This window comes from Sus scrofa, chromosome X (assembly GCF_000003025.6).
Source record: "Sus scrofa isolate TJ Tabasco breed Duroc chromosome X, Sscrofa11.1, whole genome shotgun sequence".
Classification (NCBI taxonomy): Eukaryota; Metazoa; Chordata; class Mammalia; order Artiodactyla; family Suidae; genus Sus; species Sus scrofa.
Genome location: NC_010461.5, coordinates 121,129,837 through 121,153,356, shown reverse-complemented (window position 1 = coordinate 121,153,356; position 23,520 = coordinate 121,129,837). Strand labels below are relative to the sequence as shown.

General features: G+C 46.3%; 1 protein-coding gene across 11 annotated transcripts in view; it reads right to left on the bottom strand.

Annotated features, from left to right (window-relative positions):
• Window positions 1-23,520, bottom strand: part of AFF2 (AF4/FMR2 family member 2) — a 486,016-nt gene that overhangs the window by 110,218 nt on the left and 352,278 nt on the right. For all 11 annotated transcript variants that reach the window (XM_013984014.2, XM_013984028.2, XM_013984035.2 and 8 more), the window contains one exon: window positions 3,848-3,944. In XM_013984014.2, the coding sequence (XP_013839468.1) occupies window positions 3,848-3,944 (97 nt within the window). The remainder of the gene's footprint in view (window positions 1-3,847; window positions 3,945-23,520) is intronic.

Here is a 23,520-nt window from a genome sequence, read left to right as displayed (position 1 = left end):
ATTCTTGTTCAAATATCCTGTTGCTGTTGTTTTCTTTTGTCTTTTCAGAGCCGCACCTGTGCATACAGCGGTCCCCAGGCTAGGGGTTGAATCAGAGCTGTAGCCGCTGGCCTACACCACAGCCACAGCCACAGCCACACGGGATCCAAGCTACATCTTAGACCTACACCACAGCTCACAGCAACGCCAGATCCTTAACCCACTGAGTGAGGCCAGGGATCGAACCCACAGCCTCATGGTTCCTGGTTGGATCGTTAACCACTGAGCTATGACGGGAACTCCCAAATATCTTGTTAAAAATATTTTTTTGTAGCCCCGAGTCTCGAAGGTTGACCATTTGGAATCTTTAATTTGCCCCTCGGCTTCTCCCATTCAGGCCTCAGGCTGCATTTTCCCATTGGGAGGAATGACTCTTAGCATTTAGACATATCCTAATTGTTCTACTGAGGTCTGTGCACAGGACCTGCTCGGCATGGCCAGTACTGCTGTGGAGGGTGCCTGTGCTGGGGCAGGGAGAGGGGAGGTGGTTCTGATTATGAGCGACTTGGAACTGAAATGTCAGATTAGACACTGACACATCTTGATCCCATGTTCCATTTTGACACGTGCATTTGCAATGCATTCTCTTGGGATTCTTTATGTCACGAACCATAGCATAAGGTCTCAGGAGCTTTTTGGGAAAAGACTGGTGTGTGCTCATTAAACCTGGGCAATATAGGTCTCCTTAGGTGTGTCCAGGGGCAATGATTATGGATAAGATGATCTGAGGATGTCTCAGAACGTTAATGGCATTTTTATAGAACCATGAGTGCATGAATGTAGCTACCAGGTTCTGAGAAAGTTTCTGAGTATAACGCCAGCTCAAACCAATGGTGTAATTAGGCCCCTTGGACACATCATTTAATGCACCAATGCATTTGTTAGGGTGTCCCCCCCCCATCATCCTGCCACAAACAGAATGATTCTCTAATTCCACAGCTTAGACTAGAGGCCCAAATCTACCTCTAAGGTTTGCTGTGAGATTCAAGTAAGACAGAGCACCTAGCTTAATGTGTGGGGCAGAGCAAGAGTGGCCCCATCTCCATGTGAGCTCTCATAACTCCTCCTGATGTGGCTGGAGATATGATGGCCCCAATTCCAAGATGAGAGAATAGTACCGTATTGCCTCTGGGGCACTATGTTATCTCACCTGAAAAGAAAATGATTTGGGTGGGTCCTCAAAAAGTTAAACATCAATTACCATATGAGTCAATAATTCCACTTCTAGGGGGAAGAATGGGAAGAAGTCAAAAGAATCACAAGATTCAAAAGACCTGTAAACAGGTGTTCAACAAAAACTTATACATAAATGCTCAGAGCAACACTATTTGCAACAGCCAAAAAGTGGATGCAAGTGTCCATCAACTGATAAGTAGATGAACAAAAGGTAGTATATCCACACAACAGAATACTATTTAGCCCTAAAAAAGGAATAGTTTTTTTTTTTCTTTTTCAGCTGTGCCTGCAGCATATGGACGTTCCCAGGCCAGGGATTGAATCTATGCCACAGCTGTGACCTATGCCACAGCTACAGCAACACCAGATCCTTAACCCATTGTGCCAGGCTTGGGATTGAACCTGCACCTCAGCAGCAACCCAAACCACTACAGTCCGATTCTTAACTTATTGTGCCAAGTGGGAACTCAAGGAATGAAGTGTTGATACAGGACACAGCATGGATGAATCTAAAAAACATGATGCTAAGTGAGAGAAGTCAGACACAAATGGTCACATATTGCATCCTGATTTCATTCAGAGGAAATACGCAAATCCACTGAGACAGAAAGTGGATTAGATTATTGGTTGTCAAGGACTGGGAGGAGGGGGAATTTGGGAGCAGCTGCCTAACGTATGTGGGATTTCATTTTGGGGTAATGAAAATATTCCGGAACTGGTGATGAATACACATCATTGTGTATGTACTCAATGCCGTTGAATTTGATGTCATGCAGATTTTACCACAATAGCGAAAAAAAAAATGATTTTGATCCACACATCTTTGAAAAAGAGTATTGGGACTCAGAAAGCCAGAAGTCACCCAAGCTTACTGTCACTGTGGCTTCTGTGACCACATAAGCATTCTCTCCTGGCCCTTAGCCTTCCAGCTTTGTAACTAGTCCTCAAACTCTCTAAGGAGGATTCCTTTGCAAATGTCTATAACCTGGCACCCACTTCTTGCCTCCTGGACCCAGCTTAGGGCACTAAGTTGTCATTCTGTCCTACCTTAGATCTACTAGTTCAGCCTGCCCTTCAAACGAGATCATCTGAGGGCCTAGGCACTGAAATGGCCTCTGCATACACCCGAAACCACCACATGACTCAGGCCAACTGACCCGATGCCCCTTCTTCAGGTAAATATGTCAAATAACGACTTGGGAAGCCAAAAAAGCAGACTGCACTTGTGTGCCACATAGGAAGTCAACGTGCAAAATCTACCTTCATTTATTGTGATGACTGCTTGAAGCACTGTCATTAAAAAGCATCTGACAAAATCGATGACCTAAGATTTTTTTTTGTTTTATTTACCAATGTAATGCTCTCGTCGCTGGCACATTAAATACAGAAAGCAGGAATGGCAGACACCCACATTTAAGTGTGCCTTTTACATTTGCTCTGAAGCCCACCACCCAAGTAGGAGAGGGGCTGCTTGCATTTAGGAAACATACAACAAGCCCGGGGGAGACATTGTGCTTGTTCTTGGCAAAGCGCCAAAGTTGCAAAGATGCAATTTTTACATATTATTGGAAATGCGAGCAGAATAAAGTAGAAAAAGTAAAGGGCAGGAAAGTTTTGGCCACCTAACACTGAGGAGGTACTCAGCATTTAAATTATACTGAATAGTAGGAGTTGTAGTGTGGTCAACAACTGCAGATGAGAAGGGAGTACATGAGCCTTGAAGCGTTCTTCCTAAGTTGTTGTTTGTTTGTTTGTTTTCAGGCTCCTCACAAAGTATTTAGTGATTATGGAATTCTGTATTTGTTAATTATCTTGAAATACAAGTGCACGAGCATTCCTCGAAACACCTTGGTTTCAGTTGTATCTCTTAGCAGACTTCCCTACAGAAAGAACATGGTCAGGCATTGGCTGTTCTAAAAGGTAGGTGATCCTTCTGTGTTCCTTATCTGAGGTTCTCAGCACATTCAGAAGGACCCCACATGCAGGACAGTTTTCTGTTCCAGAGAACACACTCAAGCATGGCGGATACCACACACTATACGGCCACTCTCATGATTCACACGTGATGCTTGGCCTTTTCAGATCAAGAGGTTCGTGCCATCTAATTCTCTGCTAAGTACTGTGAATATTCATCCTGCAGAATGCAAGAACACAGGGCAGCAGCAAGGTTTTGCCAAATGCCTTTTGCCGGAAGGTTCATGTAAGCTGCAAGGTGGGGGGCATTGACTTTCAACTGTGTTCTGCAGCGGTGCCCCTGGGAAAGGTGAACAGAGCAGTCACATTTATATCCTAATGAAGGAATGTGTGGGGTGCTAAGCCTCCCACTGGACTCACTGCAGGAAAGTTACACCAAGCCCAAGACGGTACTTAGTCCAGAAGAGGGAAAGACGATCTCTATTGTTTTTGAAGACCAGTAGGTGTGTATGGCAGGGACGACGTGAAAGGCAGGGGTGAAGATGGTGTGAGCTCATTTGATCTATTCCAGAACACCAGGCCTGCCCTTGCTCCATTCCCTCTCTCCAAAGCCCAAAGGGGAAGCAGGGGGTAGGCTTGTGGATGGCAAAACCTCTCCAGTTCCTTTAGCTCCCTTCCCTCCCCGAAGGTCCCCAACCCAGCCCTAAGCTGTTCCTACCTGGTAGAGCTCAGTGGCGGTGCACTGAGTGGTCAAGGTCTTCACGGGTTCAAGGTCATCTTCGTCACTGCTCAGCTTCAGGTCATCTTCAAGCATCCTACAAAAGAAGGAAAAAAAAGCCAAGTGGCGTTCAGGTTAGAAAGCGTCTTTTCTATATCATCCTCAGATCCATCTTGAGGGGAGGATAAAATATTGGCGCTCCAATCTGACAGCTGCAATTTTGTCGAAAGTGCAGAGGGAACCAAGATTCTTTCAGCTAATTAGATATTTGAGCTCTTATATTTATGTCAGATTCGGCACACATCCACTCTCTCTACCTTCCCCTAAATCAAGGTGGGGGGGGGAGGGACTATTTCAGCATCTCCAGAGATGAGTGGAGTCTATATATTTTTACTACAGAAAGTGCACTAAATGTACTGATCAATCACTGTGGAGGTGGGACAAGGCCCTGGATTCTCTACAGGAAAAGATGCTCCGAGCTTCTCATGAAAGAATAGGGGCATGCCGACAGCCCCTAGCTCTACAGGCTGTTGTCGAAGCCTGCTGGGGCTCTCTGGATGACAGAGGCAAGGGGCCCAGGGAACGGCCACTGCCTTTCAGTGCCCTCTGCACTGTGGCAGCACAGTGGCCACAAAATAGCAGGGCGAGAAATGGCTAGTCATTAACCTTTTGATATATGACCGATCCCTTCCCGTAAAATTTGATCCAAGAAATGTAAGCCCATGAAGTGGATAAGAAATCTTTCTCTCCTAAGGCCAGGTACCTGAAAAATACGAGTGGTCGGAATTTTGGTGATGAACTAGCACTTTCAAAATTGTTTATCGAGCACACAGAGCCTTCTGTTTCCACAGGGATATTAATTCCACTGCCACCAGCTCTCTAGCTCCAAGTTTGAGCTACGGCAGGTAGAGTGACTTATTATCTTAAAATTCCAGTTACACTACTTTCAAAGACCAATGGGTGTTAATATTTTTATTTATTAAACACATCAGACCTCCTCCCCAGGCTCCAAGTGGGGCCAGTCTCAGCCTTTCTGGACTGATTACTATTTTAGGAGCATGCTTTTTTCTTTCTTGCTTCCAGACCCAGTGCCAGACTCAGATCCTGGGCTCGAAGTCCCTTCTTCAACTCTGGAAGTCCTGTTTTTCTTCCACAGCTCAGGCAGATCACACCTCCTCCACAAAAGCTTTTTAGCAAGAATTCCCCATCTCAGAAAGAAGACCTTTCCCTCTCCCCACCCCCAGCTGATCCTAGCACCTCTTCCATCAGCCCCTAGTTCCCAGGTGTGCAGGCACAGCGACTCATCCACCTCTGCTTTTGGCGCAGCGTCTCCCTGGAAATGATACAGTCCACCAGCCTCATTTTGCAGACAAGCAAGGATCAGAGAAGCCCAGTGCTTTGTTCAAGGTCACACAGGTAGTTGGTGCCAGAGCCAGTCCTAAAACCCCCATTTCCTGATTCCCACCTGTGTGTTTTTTGCCAGAGGGATGCTGGAAGGCAAAAGGCAGCTTCTAATTTGATAAACAGGGGAGTGTGTTATTTCAGAGGTTATGTCCAAATATTAGAAAGAGATTCAGGTCAGGAGTGGGTTCCAAAAGCCCTCCCAAGAAAGGCCAGCCCCTCCACTTTCACACTCAGTCACATAAGACCAGGATGTGTTCACTGAGGTCTGAAAACCGAAGACGGATATAAAGGATGATTGGTGGGAAGGACGATTGTTAGAGTTGGTTTCAGATAAAGGAAATTTGCAGGATTTATGACCGTCCTTCAAGAGACTAATGGCTGTTTGGAAGATCTTAGAGTAGGAGACAAAATGTATCTTGGCATTTCTTTTGCAGTTGCAGGCTTATGACTCTGAACAAATAATTCTTTACAACACATTGTGGTAAATGAAGAGTGTATCATTCTCATAAGCCACAGAACTCAAGTATTTAAAAAAGACCTATGCTGGGCTTCATTCTCTCCCCACCCTCACCCCTCTCTCGCTCTGTTTCTGTGTGTGTGTGTGTGTGTGTGTGTGTGTGTGTGTGTGTGTGTGTGTGAATACAGGTAGGCAATGTCTACGCATTAAATGACACCTAAGTGTTCAGCAAAATAAATGATAAATGATTCTTACCCTTTAGAGGATCCATTTCTGTGTCATAGAAGGTGTTAAGTATTTGCCCAGCAGCAAGTAATTTGTAATTTGGACCTTATGAAAGAAGTCCCCATAATAATAATTAGCCCCATTTTCCAGGCAGACACACTGAGCCCTGGAGGGGTTAAGGAACTTAACTTGTGGTCACACAGCTAGGATATCATGGAGGCAAAACATGGAACCCAGATCATCTCCAGCCAGAACTTGAAAATATATGTTTTCCTAGAGGATGTACCTTACAAAGGCTAGAGGTGAAAATAAAATCAACAGCAACAACAAAACCCCCATAGAGCAAAACAAAACATGGAATCAAGATGTTTGGATTCAACTGGGGGCTAACCATCAATTCTGAGATCTTGGGTAAGTCATTTACTGTTTCTGAGCCTCATCTGTGTCCCTTATCTGTCACCAGGAACTAATGCATGCAAAATACTTTACAAAAACACAACATAATGCAGGGTATCATTTACTACTTTGGAAACATCACTGCAGTTGGAAATAATGTACAGCATTAAAACTATAAGCGAGTAATCACAAGCAAAAGCGTGGTGACTTGGAAAATGTCACCCAGGGTCCCAAAGCTACATCCAGACATGGGCTCATGGTCTTTAGGCTACTCTCCTTCAGTCAGAACCAGCACATCCAGACCCAGAGCGTACAGAGCGGAAGTCAGCACTTATTTTACTCTCCAATCAACTCTGTATGATCTCAACATGGAAATGAGAGGCCCACTGATGTACAATTCTAGAAATAGGCAGCCAGTCTACATAGTGATTGACATTAAACACTCCCCATGCAACAAGCTTGCTATGGATTTGGTTGCTAATAAAGGACAATTGGATGTATATATTCAAGTCCAGGCAAACACAAGCTAAGGAAGTAACTGGGAAGGCAAACTATCATTAGTTATCTCTGGAGCTGTTAAGCATTCATTTCATTCCACTTCTTCCCTGACCTATTAAACTTTATTATTGAGTCTACATGTACTTGTTTGCGTTTCCATCCATAGCTAATGCTGAACATTACTCCAGGGAAAGTGTAGGATTATGAAAGATTTTGGATTTAATTATTACAGCAGCACCATTCATACCCATTGCAGTGAAGGTGGTCTCAGCAGAAAAAATGGTAATCTCTTTTCATGAGGTTATAAGTCCATAGACAAATTCATCACACATCGGCTAGCCCAAGATGTGAACAAGTCAGGCTCACAAGAATGTTTGCCTGTGTGTGTGATCTTTAAGAACAACAACAGTTGTTCTGCCACTTTTCAATTAGATGAAAACAGAACACAGTAGCCCTCCTTAGTGACTTGTGATGTTTGTTCAGGATCTAGCGGTTCACAGTGTCTGCCTTTGTGTGAAAACTCTGTTTTTATTTTCAGTATGACTTATAATTTCGTGCGTATTAAGAAGTAAAATAGTCCCTGAAACTGTGTCAACACAGCAAAGTCTTTGTGCTGAAGAGATGATCCTATAAAAGCGTAACTACGGAAAGCTGGAGCAGATGAGATGGGGAGGCCTTGGAGGAGGAAGGGAGAGACGTGCTCAGAGTCTTCTCTGTCGCTAATTCTCTGCTCCTGGAGCTGATCCTGGTGGCCTCAGAGGGCTTTTGGCACTGGGACATCACAGGACACTATGACATGACAGGCCCCTTATTACTTGTTATTGTAACATCTGCTCTCCAGAAACCTTGCCATTTTAGAGTGGAATGCTTAGGTGATTTTGAACAGGAAAAAACAGAGACCTTGAAACATTATTCCAGAAGGTTCTATGGAAATGAACCCTTTAGTTGAGGCAGCATGAGCCTCAGAGCAAGGGCTTGAGAGTCAGACAGACCTGAGTTCAAATACTGGCTTTTCTAGTGGATTTGCTCTCCAGGACTAGTCAATAAGACTCGTTGACTCTCAGTTTCCTCGCATGTTAAAATGAGCAACAGTAATACTTACTTTGGCGAATTTTTGGAAGGATTAGAAAAAGAAAGTTAAAGCAGTTGCCTAGGAGTCAATATAGGTAGCTCTTGTCTCCATCTTGGTTATTGTTGCTATTGCTGTTATTCCTATTACCTGACAATGGTGCTGTTTGGTTGGAACAATTTTAAAAAACCTCTGGTAGTCACCCAGAGACATGCAGAGGTATCAACTAGCAGGTATCACTGGAAGCCCTTGACCAAGGAGTATGGAAAGTTTCAGGGCTTGGATTTATTCTTCTAGAATGTTCTAAACACATCATCATGGCTCTTTTGGGTTTTCTGAGGTCCTCCCTGAGTGCTTAAGAGAAAGCACCTTGTCTTTGGGCCTGCCACTCTCAGGAGGCGGTTATAATGCATGCTCCAATTTAACCTTTGTATGTAAGACTGGGTTTCAAAGGCAGTTAGTTGATTCAGAATCCTTACTCAGTAGCTACCATCAGAACCCTGAGTGGTTCTCAGGACCTGTTGAGTCTACATAGCACCTTTTTATTTTTGTCTTTTTAGGGCCCACCTGAGGCATATGGAAGTTCCTCACGGATACTACTAGGGTCCGCTACCACTGAGCCACAACAGGAACCCCCTACGCAGTGACTTTTAGTGAATTACAAAATGGTCAGAGTTCCCATCGTGACTCAGTGGAAACGAATCTGACTGGCATCCATGAGGACACAGATTCAATCCCTGGCCTTGCTCAGTGGGTTAAGGATCTGGCATTGCCGTGAGCTGTGGTGTAGGCCAGCAGCTATAGCTCTGGTTAGACCACCTAGCCTGGGAACCTCCACATGCCATGAGTGTGGCCCTAAAAAAACAAAAAATAAATGGTGCCCCTCTGGGCAGACAGCCCATCAGGTGCAATACCCGTTACCGCCTGGATTCCAGCTTCCAGATGTTGACAGAAGCAGCTGCCATATTGGTGGCTGACATGCAGATGGACCCTGGCTCTTATAGTTGGAAGGGCCTAATGTGTTATCTGTGTCACCCTGTCACCAAGTGGACAACATCCCCAACATGTGGCCGTAGCCTTTGTCTGATGGCATTAGGCATTCATTTCCTTTCTTCGGTAGCTTTCTTCATCATGAGTTCTGCCAGTTCAGAGTTGCCCTGTGTTGTCCTGTAGCTTCCATCTGTTAGTCTGAGCTTTGTTGTTTGCAGTCCACAGTGGGAGACTGGACTTTCCATTGCACAATGGACTCCCCTCCATTGTGCAGGGGAGTGGAGGGACGGGGGAGGCTGTTTCATTCAGGTTTTAGGCTCTCGACAAAAATTGGAAACCATTGCTTTTGTGTCAACCCTTTGGGAGTTTTCAGGGGACTAGCTTAAATTACCATTGTCTTCATAAGTATTCGGAGTGGAAAGAATCAGAGTAAGTGGGGTTTGGGGGGGGCCTCTAAATGAATAACACAGCTGAATCTCATCATCCCAGAGATTCTGGGGGATGCCTGAAGACCTGTGTCTTCTTGCCAGGCAGCGTCTTCCTGTGGGCCCTCTTCTAGAATAGTGCCTTAGTCCTACGGACTCCTTAAAGGGTACTTCCTCTTCATAAAGGAGGCAGGAAGGAAAGAAACATGACTGGCTTAGAATTACTCGGGGAATTCTATATTTCCCTACCTAGTGCTCTGTAGTCTCTGCAGCACTGAATCATTTGTTGGTAGGTAGTAAGGCAGATGACAAGGAAGAGGCTGTGATATTTTTCAAAGCATTCATTCTGTTTCCCTGAGGTAAAGGTGCTCAGACTCTTTTCCCGGGAGAAGCTGCATTTAATTTTCTCAAGGTTTTAACTTAAAAGTCAGATTCCATGACCACCCTAGTGGGAATCCTCATAATTCCCAGTCTGAGGGCTGTGGCAGTGACAAATAGTTTGAACATAAAGACTGTATTCTATAGGAAAAATCTCCAAGATCTATCAGGTGGGGCCCTATAGCCCAGTGCCCCCCGTTGGGCTCACAGCCCCCATCCAAACCACCTCATGTACCCTGCCATGGGCATACAGACCAGAGGAGGAGTGTCTTCTGTAGCTGACAGCTGTCTAGGGGGTTCCAGAAAATGGGCATCTCCTAAGGGTACTCTGGTTCCTTAGCAAGAGAACCAACAGTTCTCTTAGGGACCTTCTAGTCCAGGGTGAGGCAAACTGAGGCCTTCCGTTCAAGCTAGCCTCCCCTCTGTTCTTGTACTACCTGTAAGTTAAGACTGGTTTTCGCATTTTTAAATGGTTGAGGAAAAACGTCAGAAGAAGAATGATACTTCATAACATATGAAGATTATATGGAATTCAAATTTCATTATCCATAAACAAAGTCATATTGGAACATAGCCACACATGGTCATTTACATGGCGGCCATGCTTTAGTGCTACAATGGCCAGGTTCAGCAGCTGTAACAGAGGACATAGGACCTGAAAAGCCTGAGATATTTACCATCTGAACCTTTATGTAAAAGAGTTTGGTCATCTCTACTGTGAGCCAATGGTTTTCAAACTCTCTTACATGCAAGAATCCTCCCCTGCCAGGTTGTTACAAAGAACCCCAAGTAAAAAAGAGATTAAAGCATTGCTGGCTTTGCTCACAGCCAGGTCAGGTGACTTGTACAGTGCCCCAGAGATTAGATGAACACAGTTTGTGAAAACAACTCATCTAGTCAACCCCTGTTTGTTGGAAGTAATTATGGCTGCATGGATATTGCATGGGATTTGGTTAGAGAATGAGAGTCACTCCATCTCTCTGAACTGAGTTTACTCCTCTGTGCAATAGGAATAAAAATAACATTCTACCTCAGAGATTCAGAGACTATGCCGAATAGCCTGTGTGGCCAGAGTCCTGAGTACCTACAAGGCAAGAGTAGGAGATTTAAAAAAAAAGAGTGAATATCCTGTTTCTAGTAACACATATGGTATATATGGATTTCTATCTATCTGGCATACATAAGCCAAAGTTAATAGTGTGAGCCTTGATGTATATGACTATTGACTTGTATCCAACTGCCACCTCTTCAACCTTGGACTCCCTTGGAATTGATCACATAAATTCAGCACAATACCAATTTTCTGCTCCATGGTCATTATTTTGAATTTGATTTTCATTTTCTTGGTATATTTCTCTGGGTTATATAATTTTCTCCAAATGTGGGAACTCAAGTTATCATGCAAATGACGAACTGCCTAATAGAATTCAGATGGCTTTCAAGAATGCTACACACCAAAACACGATTGTATCATTTTTCAGGGGTGCGTGTGTAAAAACATCTCAGAGTGGATTTCCCTGGAGAAGACCATAACCCAGTGGACCGACCCAGACCTGAAAACAACGGCTGGGATGATTCCAAAGGGGAAAAGCCAATCTTTTGTTTTAAAAAATATCCCAAGCATGTGTCTTGGTCGTTGACAGTGCACTCTTCAGTAGGACTATACACGTCATCTTGAACAAATTTCCTTTGAGTCATATTAAGCGATATGGAAAGTCATCCATGTGGAATAATAGGGATTCATTCAAGACCATTTGCTGGGACTGGTATTTGCAGGTGAGACAATGTTGCAGCACTTGAGAACATCGGTTTTGAAGTTGGGCTGTGAGTTTGAACCCCAGCTCCGAAACATATGGAGTATAGGCTGGGGCAAGTTTTACTTATCCGAGCTTCGGTTTCCTAATCTGCACAATGGAGCCAATAATAGTACCTATTCCAGAAGGTTGGTATGAGGATTAAATGAGATTATGTATGGAAGATGGTTGGCAAATACTCAGTGATTACTGTTACTGTCATTACTACCTGCCATGACTGTGCTTGACCCTGAGGAAGCAATTAGGATGATGACGTGGTCCCCTTCCCCGAATAAGCTTGCACTTTAGTAAGGACAAAGACTTGATAAACAATAACAATGTAATGTTGTAAGTTCAATGTTAGAGGCATGTAAGAAGGGGCACGAAGAAGGACTAAGTCTACCCAGAGATGCTGGTGAAGGCTTACCCAGAAGCAATGGCCTTCAAGCAATGCTTCCAAGGCAGAATGAACTGCCAGGGGAGAAAGAAGGAAAGAGCAGCCTAAAGGAGAACAGAGAGAGACTCGAGGTTTGGGGACATGGGGACACTTGGTCTGGCTGGAACACAATATGTGTAGGCATTAGTGAAAATGTGCTAAGGAGGGAGGCTGGGTGACATGGGACCTTGCCTTGTTCTGAAGAACTATGGGGAGGGGGAGCAACCTATCCCTTTAAGCAGGGGAGGGACATGGAGCGCCCGAAGTGGAGATCTCTAGATTGACTGGAAGAAGGAGGGAGCAAGGAAACCTGTTAGACCCTTATCATGGTAGTCCGGGTGACGGACGGTGGTGACCTGGGGAAGAGAAGGGACCAGACGCTACAGACATGTTGGAATTAGAACCAGCGGAATTGGGATGTTGATGATCCTGACGTCCAATGTCTGTTCAGCCACGCTGAAGGCACGGACGGCGGTATGCCACGAACTCTGCCGATCTCCAGAGCAGGCACACACTCTCTCACACTAGGCTGGCTCTTTGTATTGATCAGCGTTCCCTCATTGTCCCATGCCTCTGATACCTGCACTAGGACCTTTGCTACCAGGGCAGGAGTGTCCCTCGCACTCAGACTCTCTTCCCTGGAGACACACCCCAAAAGTTCTATTCCCCATCGATGAGGAGGGGCAGGTTTCTTCCAGGAAGGCTTCCTATTGGGGTGTCCCTTGGCCTTCCTTCAGCCTCTTAGAGCAACCACGGCTGATTAGAGAGCAGAAACCCCTGTGGTTCCGTCCGAAGTACCTCCCAACCACGTAGGGTACTTCATTACCCATCTCTCCACATCAGCTCCTAATTGTTAAAGGATTAAGTAAAGCACTCCTTTATCGAGCCGGTCCATTAATCTCCATCTAAGGAAACTCTTCAAAACAACTGAAATATTAAGTGGCCGTTAAGTGCACTACAACTTGTGCCTGCTGACAGCCACTGTGCCTTACCTTAAATTCAATGGGAGCAGGGACGGATTCTTAGCTAGATCCGAGGCACTGCAAATTCTCAGCTGCTGATAACACAGCACTTTAGTCTGGAGTGCTTTAAACTGTTTCTCAAACCCATTTCTAGAGAAAGGTTGTCTAGAAGGCCTGTTTACCTGAATTGACACAGCAGATAGGATTTCCTTGAAGCTGATGCATAAAGAATCCGCATTTTCTTTCGGATTGTTTAAGCTAAACAGTCAAACCTGACACTTCAGGCCCAACTAAAAGGTTGACAGCCATGTTTCTTGGCTGTTTATGAAAAATCCCACCTGACGTACATGCGCAGCCCTTTCTGTTTCATCAACATGACCCACCCCCCATGCCCTGCCACACACGCAATTTTGCTTAGAGTAGAAGGAGGTAGTTTGTCTTATAACCCATCCTGACAGTGTTTGGACTCCATGAAGTCCTAGAGCTGTAAGATTTTGGTGGGGCACAGGGACCCCAGGATCCCTGTGAGCATGGGTTAGCACCTGTCCCGCACACACATCCAAGACAGGGCATGGCCTGGGTGACTGGACTGGTGAAGACACACCCAGTTACTTTTAGGTTCAGGCAGTTGAGTACTTAGATCATGAAAGTAAGGAAGACCGTGCCAGCTCCCCCATCCTTGTCCCCCACACCAGAAAGGACACCACCAAAACACAAGAGACCCGATGACTGCAGAGCAAGCTGTCTGATACTCTGCTATGAAGGAGCCCATTCTAGACTCCAGTTCCATTCTGCGGGGGGTGCAGGAGGGGAGAGGGGGGAAGGCTGGGACAGAATGTTCCATACCTTATCAGAACCTGGGAGGGAGGCAGTGGGAGCCTGTGTCCTGACAGGCTCCCAGAGGAGACGGGGAGCGGGGGGAGCGGGAGATGGCCTTGAAGTACATCTCTAGATCTTCTTGTCCCTCCTGTTCTGGGAAGATCACGAGGTGTTCTGCCAAGACTCAGATTATCTGTGGTTCAGGCCTCAGCCCACATGGCCGATTTGAATACCTGCGGGCTATTCACAGCGCCCTGGCAGAGCTGTTTCCCTACATCACCGCACCTCCTCCTAGGCAGTCGCTAACTACTCCTCAGGGGCCCTGCTTTTCTGATTCCGGTGCCATGCTGCACACACGCGCTGACTGATGTTTCATGTCAAACGTGATATCCACATTTAAGTACTAACAAAGGCTGGGAGTATCATTACCATAAGCAGAACAATAGCTAATGGACTTGTTTCTCCGCCAGGAGTGATGAATGTGGGCTGAGCTAGCCGTAGCTTGGGTCCAAGGACACACATCTGCCCATGTTCACAGTCAGACAGGCCCAGGTTCAAACCCTCACCAGCTTTGTCATCTCGGATTAAATCCTTGAGCTTTGGAGTGCATCACTTGGTGAAAGAGGGACCCTCAGAGCACCACCTGACAGGCTTGCTCTCATTATTAAATGTGATAAGCCGAGCCCATGAGAATCACCCAATCTCTATCATCTATTGTGATTATTGGCTCAAGAAAGTTCAGCAGGGATTATCCTGAAACATCAGATGTCATTTGTATTTGGCAACAAGCAAAACTTGGGAATGTGTTCTCACGCTAAAGCAAAACTTGAGGAAAGGCAAAGAACTGCACCCCCGCCAAAAGTAGCTTTGCAGGTCAGAAGTAGAAGTAGATCAATTTTCAGAGTACAAAGGGAGTCTGTTAATATCATTACATCAACTTTTTCAAATCTGTAAAATTCCAATCTACATAAAATACAGCTCAACTGCTTATCATACAATATTAATCTACCAGACTCCAGGAGCACACAAACAGTTGGACACTTTGCGAAATCTATTTGTATACTACCTCCTGTCATCAACAAATAAAATGATTGAAAAAACATATGATCATCTCAACAGATGCCAAAACCATACCGGATACAATTTCATACCCATTCTTGATTCAGAACTTTAAAAACTAGGTAGAGAAGGATTCAGCCTTTCTGGATAAGGACTAAGCGATGGAAACTTGCCATCTGAAGCTATGTTTTAATAGGTCAAAAGGTTAAACCAATTTCTAAACACGTATTTTAAAACAAAATGGAATCACAGATGACTGCGTTTCAAGTGTTTCTAAAAATCTGTATTAATGTTGATTCATTGGGTAGGCAGAAGGAGCGCAAACAGACTAGCGTCATCCAATGACACCATTTGTTCTGATAATTACTCCAATTTAAACAGTTCTGAGGCATCGCATATGGCTCCCCCGAGGAATTCTTTCCATGGAGGTAAAGACAGAATTAGAAAGTGACATGGAAACCCTCAGTTTCCACTTCTGCATTTCATAAAGTATTCATCCTTTACAAACACATCACCATCTTACTGACATTCATGTCTGCCTACGAGCTTTAGAAATGCGGAGATGCCGGGTAACGGGATTGCAAATTTGATCCTATTGTTTTAACAAAATGAGAATTGTTTTAGAAGGGGCTCCACGATGTCTGGGCATATATTTTCCCTAAGTAACAGTATGAGGCAAGCCTTTCCCCCGGGAATTCAACATTTATGTTGATGCACTTGGCTGCAGAGCCAATCCTGCACTGGCTCTAATACAGAGGAATTTTCTGAACATTTTGAGTAATGGGACCGAAATAATTTAACGGCTCCTTCTGTGCATGTTAAATTAGTTGCATGATATATTTAGCTTTTGCAGAAAACTTGTTTACACTATAAATTACAGCATGTGGCACAATCACACTGATGCGGAAAGCCAGCCATGTTGAATCATTCTGGCCATTTCTCGCCAAACTTCAACTTGGTGCAAACGAATTCCTTGTGGCTCCCCAAAACAGCGCAGGTGTTTCGTAACCCTGGGACCCTGCTGCATCCATGCAAGGCCATCATCTTAGCACCGCCATTGACTCCATCAGAAGAGCTGATTTTTCTGAGATGGGAGGCTTCTCAAGATAAGGGCGGGCCTACTCCTGAGTGGGCTACAGATCGAAATTATGTCCTACCATGTATAACTGTGGATTTGAAAGGACCGACTCTCTGATTCTGAACCACAAAAGTAACCCAAATGTCTAATGATTAAGAATTCTGGTAAATTTCTTCTCCCACGAGGTGACACTATGTAAAGAAAAAAGCAAAGATTCAGGAGTCGGATGGACTAGGGATCCAGTTTGGGCTCTTGCATGTACTAGCTGTGCAAATCTAGGCAACCTGATTGACCTCTCTGAGCCTCCATTTTTCGTCTTTCAACCATGGTCCCTGCTACCTGCTTCACATAGTTTTTGTGAAGAGTAATGTGAAAAGAATACGATTGTGTGTGCTCCTACATCTGATATTCCTAGTTTTAGGACAAACTGCATCCCGCTTCTCATATCAACACCCTCAGAAGCAGCATTAAAAGAATTACTGCAGACAAAATCACCAGGTCTCTGGTTGAAGAAAACAGTTTCAGCCACCACAGAGAGCCATCAGATTAGGTTTTACATACAGTAGGTAAACCCCTTGGGAAAGCGGAGATCTATTCTTTCATTATTTGGCTTTAGGTAAGAAAGTGCCAATTCTGAATACTTGTCCCAACACTGAGCCATTTCTATCCTGTTATTCACTGACTCACATTTATGATAGATGGGTAACTTGCGGTCTAGATAGAGAGAAAAAGAGAGAGGGCTGTAAATATAGATATAAGGAGAGTGGCAGATCTCAATACTGGCCAGTAGTTAGCAGCTAATTTCTAAAATTATAAACTATATTCAGAACAAAAGTGCAATCACCTGAAATAAAATTGCTCCAGCCATTCTAGGAATAACATGTTAGCAAATCCAAAGATGTAAACTGATGGCTCCAGGGCTCACATGTTGCCTCTGTCTCACGATGAATCCAAGCTGATCCTAGCTAATAATTACACGACGTATTCAGGCAAGCTCAGTGTGTACCAGACCTTCACTTCGCAACATGGGCCAATGGATCATTTCATTGACTCCAAGAAATCTGGGAGGCGGCACTTGTATTTTCTGTTTTTAGGCAAGGAAACGCAGAAAAGTTAGGAAAACTACCCACAGAAATGGGAGAAAATAGTTTCAGGTCTATCTGGTAAGAGCCTGCTACCCAGAATATATAAAGAAGCCTGGGAACTAACCTATAAAATGATACGTAAGCCAATTAAAGAATGGGCGAACGAGCTGAATAGCTGCTTCTCCAAGGAAGATACACAAATGACCAACATGCAAAGGAAAAGATGCTGAATGATTCTACTGACATGAACCATCTAAGATACGCAAATCTATAGAGATTCCTAGTTGCCAAGGGCTGGCGGGGGGTGGGGGTTGAGGAGTGACTGCTGATGGCACTAGGATCCCTTTGAGGCAATGAACACGCTCTGAACTGTACACTTTCAAAGGGGAAGTTTAAGAATCTCCATAGAGGTACTTTTTTAAAAGAGTCACACACCTGGGCAAGCAGGGGTAGGGAGAGCTGGGATGACAGCCCGCACCTGCTCGATGCCAAAGCCCAGGTCCCTAACCATTCCACCCGTTGCCCTGGTTCACGGAGACCGGCAGGAGGTCTCAGATGCATTCCTACTCACGTCTATGGAGAAAACCACTGCGCGAAAAAGAGCTATTTTTCCCCCCACATAAGCCTTTCCTCCTTTCATTTTTCCTATGTTAAAACTGCAATTGATACAGCCAGCAGAAGCCTCACCAAGCGAAAGGGGCTTGGTCTTTTCCAGGAGCAACAAAGCGTTACATTAAAGAGACAGCTGTCTGGACCGGGCAGGACCAGGACCAGAACCCTTTGGCAGGTGCTCTAGCCCTCTCTGCCTTCAGAATTTGCAGACCTGAGGCTAGTAAAAAAAAAAAAAAAAAAAAAGGAATCCCTCTGCGCAGTGGTCCCCTCACAAAGGGACACATCGTCTGCCACCACTGACCCCTGCCCACCGCTGACCCCCGCCACTGCGGTAAACCCATGGGCAGGCATGTGTGTAAATGAGGGCCCACAAGCTGGATGAGCTGATCCCAGCAGATGTCAGGGCTTATGGCCCTCTGCTCTTATTTTAGTGGTGAAAGGAGAAGCCTGGGTGAGGATGCAGACTCGGTCCTCAACCGATCACTTTATACAGCGATCCATTCAGCCCAGGGAAGACTGGACTCTGAACCTCCTTTTCCATATTTCGACGTCGAGAAGAGGCGAGGGTTCTCGCCGTTCGACGTGCAGGCCGCCCAGGCCCGGCACTCCCCAGCCTCTGACACACGGGATTAGGAGCCGATCTCCTCTCCGGGCCCAGCGCTGGTGTGCAGCCTCTATGCTCATGCAAATGTTAGATCGCAAATCCAATTTAACCAGGGGCTCCCCTGAACGGAGAGAGAATTTTCCTCTAGTCCTCTTCTGGTTGTGTATGGTCTGACCTGCCCCATCTGAGATATGACACTGGAAACAGAACGTTCACACTGCTCCAGTCCACATAGAGGGCGCCCGGTGCCCACCCCCACCACCAGAGAACACACTGTTTCCAGCCATCGACTTTGAGAACTTGACACGGACCTTGAACCCCACCCAGGCCTTGCTGCCGTCTCCCGCACCGCCCACCTTGCCTTCCCAGAGGCGGCCGAGGAAGACATCCAGGGCTGCTTTGGGGAAGGTGCCTCGTCCCCAGGGCCACTGGGGGCTCTGTTCAAATGCAGGGTATTTGGCTGCCTCCTCGGTTTAGGGACCACGAGGTAATAGGGGTTTCCCCCTCTCATTCTTCTTGTCCCTTGTTATTTTTAATCGCCCACCTATCAGGGCCAAATTGCCTTGTAACCGTGGGCAGAGCTTGCATCTGACAGAGATAGCTGCGATTGTTAATAGGAGCCTTCACTCCAGCCCATTTAACTTGCCTCAGTCTGACAGGCTCACAATAGCCACCTTCCCTGGAAAGAAAGCCGTGATTTAGTGGAGAGAGAACGTGGGACAACAGCCTGATCTGTCTCTCGGTCTCCAGCGGGTTCTCTTGGCATGAAGTCCCATCGCAAAGCCAACGAATGAACCACCACCGGGAAACAGGCCGCTCAGAAGCTGGGCTTGGTTAAGGATGCTGGGAAAATTCAAGGCACAGAGCTGCTCACAAAGGATGTGGGGGCCGTTTCCTGTCTCCACAGGAAAAAGTAAATCTGTTTGTTTTTTTCATGACTTTATCAATTGCCCAAGTAGTGGTTGAGCAGCCTTTTCTTAACTTGGTAATTGCAGTACCACTGTTATCTGGAAATTACTGCTCGCAGATGCCTCCTGAGTCAGCTCCCTACATCCATGTCGTTCTGAGGGGGCGGAGTAGAGGGAGCTCAATGGTGGCTTTCCTGGGGGCAGAGGGGGCAGATGGTCCCAAGGATTCCCAGTAGCTGGGATGGGACAGAACTGAGCGACCCATCACCACATCCTTCCCTCGCAGTAGCTCATTGAACAAAGATTTTTCAGAATTGCTGCCATTCAGAAAAGGCAAATTCCAGAAACGGGCTCGTTATGGGTTGAATCATGTCCCCCCGTCCCCAAGTCCACAGGCCGAAGCCTAACCTCAGAAGGCAGCCTTATTGGGAAGCAGGGTCCTTAGAGACATCACAGGGTTAAGGATGTAGGGTCCTTAGAGACAGAGAGGGGACATGTGGACACACAGATGCACGGACGGAAGACGACGTGAGCAGACACAGGGAGGAGAAGGCTGTAGACGAGCCAGGGCAAGGGGCCTGGAACACATCCTGCCTGCACCTTAATCCTGGACGTGCGGCCTCTGGAACCCACCCAGTCTGTTGTTGGACCCACCCGGTCTGTGGACTCTGTCACGGCTACCCCAGCAAACAAAGGCAGGACTACCCCCCAGTGCAAAGGCCCCTAATGAATTGGGGAAGAATGCATCCACACCCCAGTAGCTGTCTTTTTATGTATTTGCCTCGCCGTCTAAAGACCTGGGGAAAGAAGCAGTTGGGGGATGACAGAAACATATTTGTTGAAGGTAAACAGCAACCAAGGTGATGGGGGGGGCGGCACCGAGAATTCCAGGGACCAATTTTCTAAAGTGGAAAATCAGTGCAACTTGCATCATCTGAGCCTCTGGAGTTGAAATAGCGTCTCTAAAGCTAAAAGGTAACCAATTCCCAGGTCCCTCCTCACCTTATTTCGGAGTCTGTCTTATACTTAAGCAAGAGTATTAATTATTATTTTGTGTTGGCAAGCCTCACTGAGTTCACTTCTATTCTTGCCACGTGTAAGAGCTGAATTTCGCTTCCAATTACTTCTGACCACGTCATCTGAGAGCAGAGTCCGAGTCATTAAGAGCACAGTAGTTGAGAGCCAAAGCATTCCTCTACCATGATTTGTCCCCCCGAGAGCTTAAAATGTCACTCTCTTGGCAAACACTGGGCAGAAGACCTCAGAATGCCAGGTGAGTCACGCAGCGTGAGCGGTCAAATGCCAGAGAGCATGACGTCAGTGAAAAGCCCGGAACGGAAAGCGAGATCACCAGTGACGCCGGAGGTACAGCCAGCGAGGGGCTTATCCTCACCCCGCCAGGAGAGTGAGAGCACAGGATGCAGCCTCCTCTGCTCCGCGCTTTCTCCTCCTCCGCCCGCTCACCTCCAGCGGCACGCCTCCCTGAGCTCCTTGCGCGTCTGCTCTGCCCGGGGACACTGTCCACTGCCCTGCCTCCCACTCAGCCATCATCCGCCCAGACATCTGTGTGAGCTCTGGACTCCGCCACCCAGCTCTCTGCTGGACAGCTCCACCATCAAGGCCCACAAACGCCCCGGGTCCAAGAAAGCCGAACCCGAAGCCAGGATCTCTCCAGCCTGCTCCTCCTCCTGGTTTGTTTCCTTCACGCATCGGTTCATTGATTCACTCACTCATTCATGTTATCCATCTATCCATCGATTATTGTGCTGCAACACACATAACCTAAAATTTACCTTTTTAAATAATCCAGTGCCTTTTAGTACCTTCCCAATGCTGTGCAGCCACCACAATGATCTTGTTCCAGGATATTCTGAGCACTCCCGAAGGAAATCCTGCACCTTTTACCTACGACTCCCTTAAGCCTCCCATCTCTCCACTCCTAGGCGACCTCTAATCTGCTTCCTGCCTCTGACAGATTTGCCTGCTCTGGCCATTACACATCCATGGGATCACACAGTACGTGGCCTTTGGAGTCTGGCTTCTTTCTCTTACCACAAAGCTTCCAAGGTTCGTTCACGTGGCCACACAAGTCCACACTCATGCTTATGCTTTATTTTTTGCCCCTCTCCACAGTGTCACCACCTACCTACATTTCCGAGCAAGAAATCTGGCATTCGTTTAAAAATTGCTACTCTATCCCTCACCGCACATTATCTTGCCACTCACTCCTCCTGGTGGGACCACAGACCATCCTTTTCCAGTGTGTCCTCTATTGTCGATCGTCACCTTATTGCAAGGCTTCAACATCTCCCACCATGGGCCCTAGTGATATTCCTACAGCATGACTCTGGCCACATCCTCCGACGAGGCCACGGTCTCGGGAAATCACTGCTCGCGTGTCTGGAATCTGCTGAGCAGCATGACCCTGAGGGAACCTTAGTTGCCTAGGTGCCTGGGGCGTGTGGAAGAGGTTGTTTTAAGGGTCTGGCAAGGGGCTGGTGGCAGGGGGTGGCTGGCACTGTGACAGATCGGGGCAGTGTATGGGACTCAAATGGGATCCAGTGTCAGCATCACGGCGGGCTGCCTGGGCAGGGCTGCCCCATGTTCCTGGTGAGAAAGTGAGAGGAACCCTGAGAGCGTGGCTTGGGCCTGATGGCACTCACTTCTCCACTCAGGGTAGGTGTTTGGTGAGAAAGGAGATGCTTCGAGGGCAAAGGTAGTTTCCAGAACTGCCAATTGCTATGTTTCTGTAGCACCTGAACACATCAGAACCCCAAAGAACCTCCATGTCACCCTCTTGTACTCACAGCAGGACTAACACATGAGCAAAAACACTGTTGAGCTCATCCACATATGCATCCGCTGCTGACCATTAAAGGCTATTTTAACTGTATTAGTCAGGGATGGGTGTCATTCTGCTGCCTAAGATCCTGTTCTTTAGAATGCTGCTCAGTAACCCAAAGGCCATGCTTTGGGAAACAGCTACCTGGCCCTAGCAGCCTCGAAGCTCCAGAACCGTCTCACATCCCTGCCACTGGGCTGGTGCCTCTAGCTGCGGTGGGTCCTCCCCAGAGAACTGCCCTTGGCAGACAGAGAGCCACCTGGCCCTCGGCTAGGAAGTCCCCATCCGATGAGCGACTTTAACAAAGGACCCCCCGTGGGATCCGGCTGCAGCCAGGCTCGTTGCTTGGCTGTCTTTCCCTGCCCTGTCCTGCTCTCTTCACTTGTGGAACACACATCCCAACCTCAGGATTTCTCCCGCTCCTGGGTCTTGTTGGTGAGAATTCTTTGAATCTGTTTCATTTTGGAGATCAAACCCCTTCCCTAGTCTTCTTGGGAGAAAGTGAGGACTTAATCTAGATTTAATATCCTCTCTAGCACTTCAGATATGTACACCATCATGCCACAGCATAAGAAAAATCTGTCAGGTTACTAAAAATGGCTTTAATCCATTCTTTGAGTTCCTTATTAGCACGAAATTGAATAAATGCAAAAATAACTACTTTTGCATAATTCCCAAGCTTGCAATTATACGTGAGGGGTGTTTGCAAAAACGTAAGGCATATTTCCACAGAGCTTTGCTTAATATTTATTAGAACGCAGCCACAGGCTCTTTCGTCGCCTGCTGACTCTCCAGCATCACTCATTCTTGCGATACCTTAGCCCTCTTACAAGGCTGCTGGTACTTCCCATTTTACAGATGGAAGCGATCAGAAACAGAGCATTGAAAAAGATGGAGTGCCCAGCCCATCGTCGCGGAGGTCCGCACCAGTACAAATCTTCTCCGTTCTATGCCAGCGTGAACATCTAGAATGGGCCGAGAGTGTTTTTCTCATCCTTAATACAGCTTTCTTTCCCTTTTTGCTTCTGTTTCTTTAAGCAGGGACAAACCAACCAACAAAAAAGTGCCTGTCACTCTTACCGTATTGTTTTCCTACTAATTACACTTTATTTAATTAAAAATAAAAGCCAATGTATTCTAAGCAAAGACTCTTACTAAGTTGACAGCTTAGAAATGTGAAGCTTTCCTTTGTCTGGAGGCACAAATAATCCTTGAAGGCGAAGAACATAAGTTTACCTACATCGCCCTCCCCTTGTCCTGGAAAGAACAGCTCTGGGAGTGGAGCGGGGGCGGGGGGGGGGGTTATGCCATAGAAATAACCTTGTCAAGCTTCCCCTGCCAACAAGGGTGCTAATTAGTGCCAATTAAGAGCCTCTCTTTTTTTTTTTTTTTTTTTTTTTTTGTCTGTGGGACATCTGTCCATAGGCATTGAACTCACCCCCAACTCATTTTATCAAGCTCCCAAATATCTAATGCAGCTTGATTTTCAACTCCTAAGAAGTTCCGAATCCTGTTCTTCTTAGTCAGGGTCAGCTACTATATTTCTGCACGCTCTAATCGTCATTCATATTTAGCTGAATTCGACAAAGATATGTCTTCACGAGGTGTAAGACGCACTGGTCAAGAAGAGAAG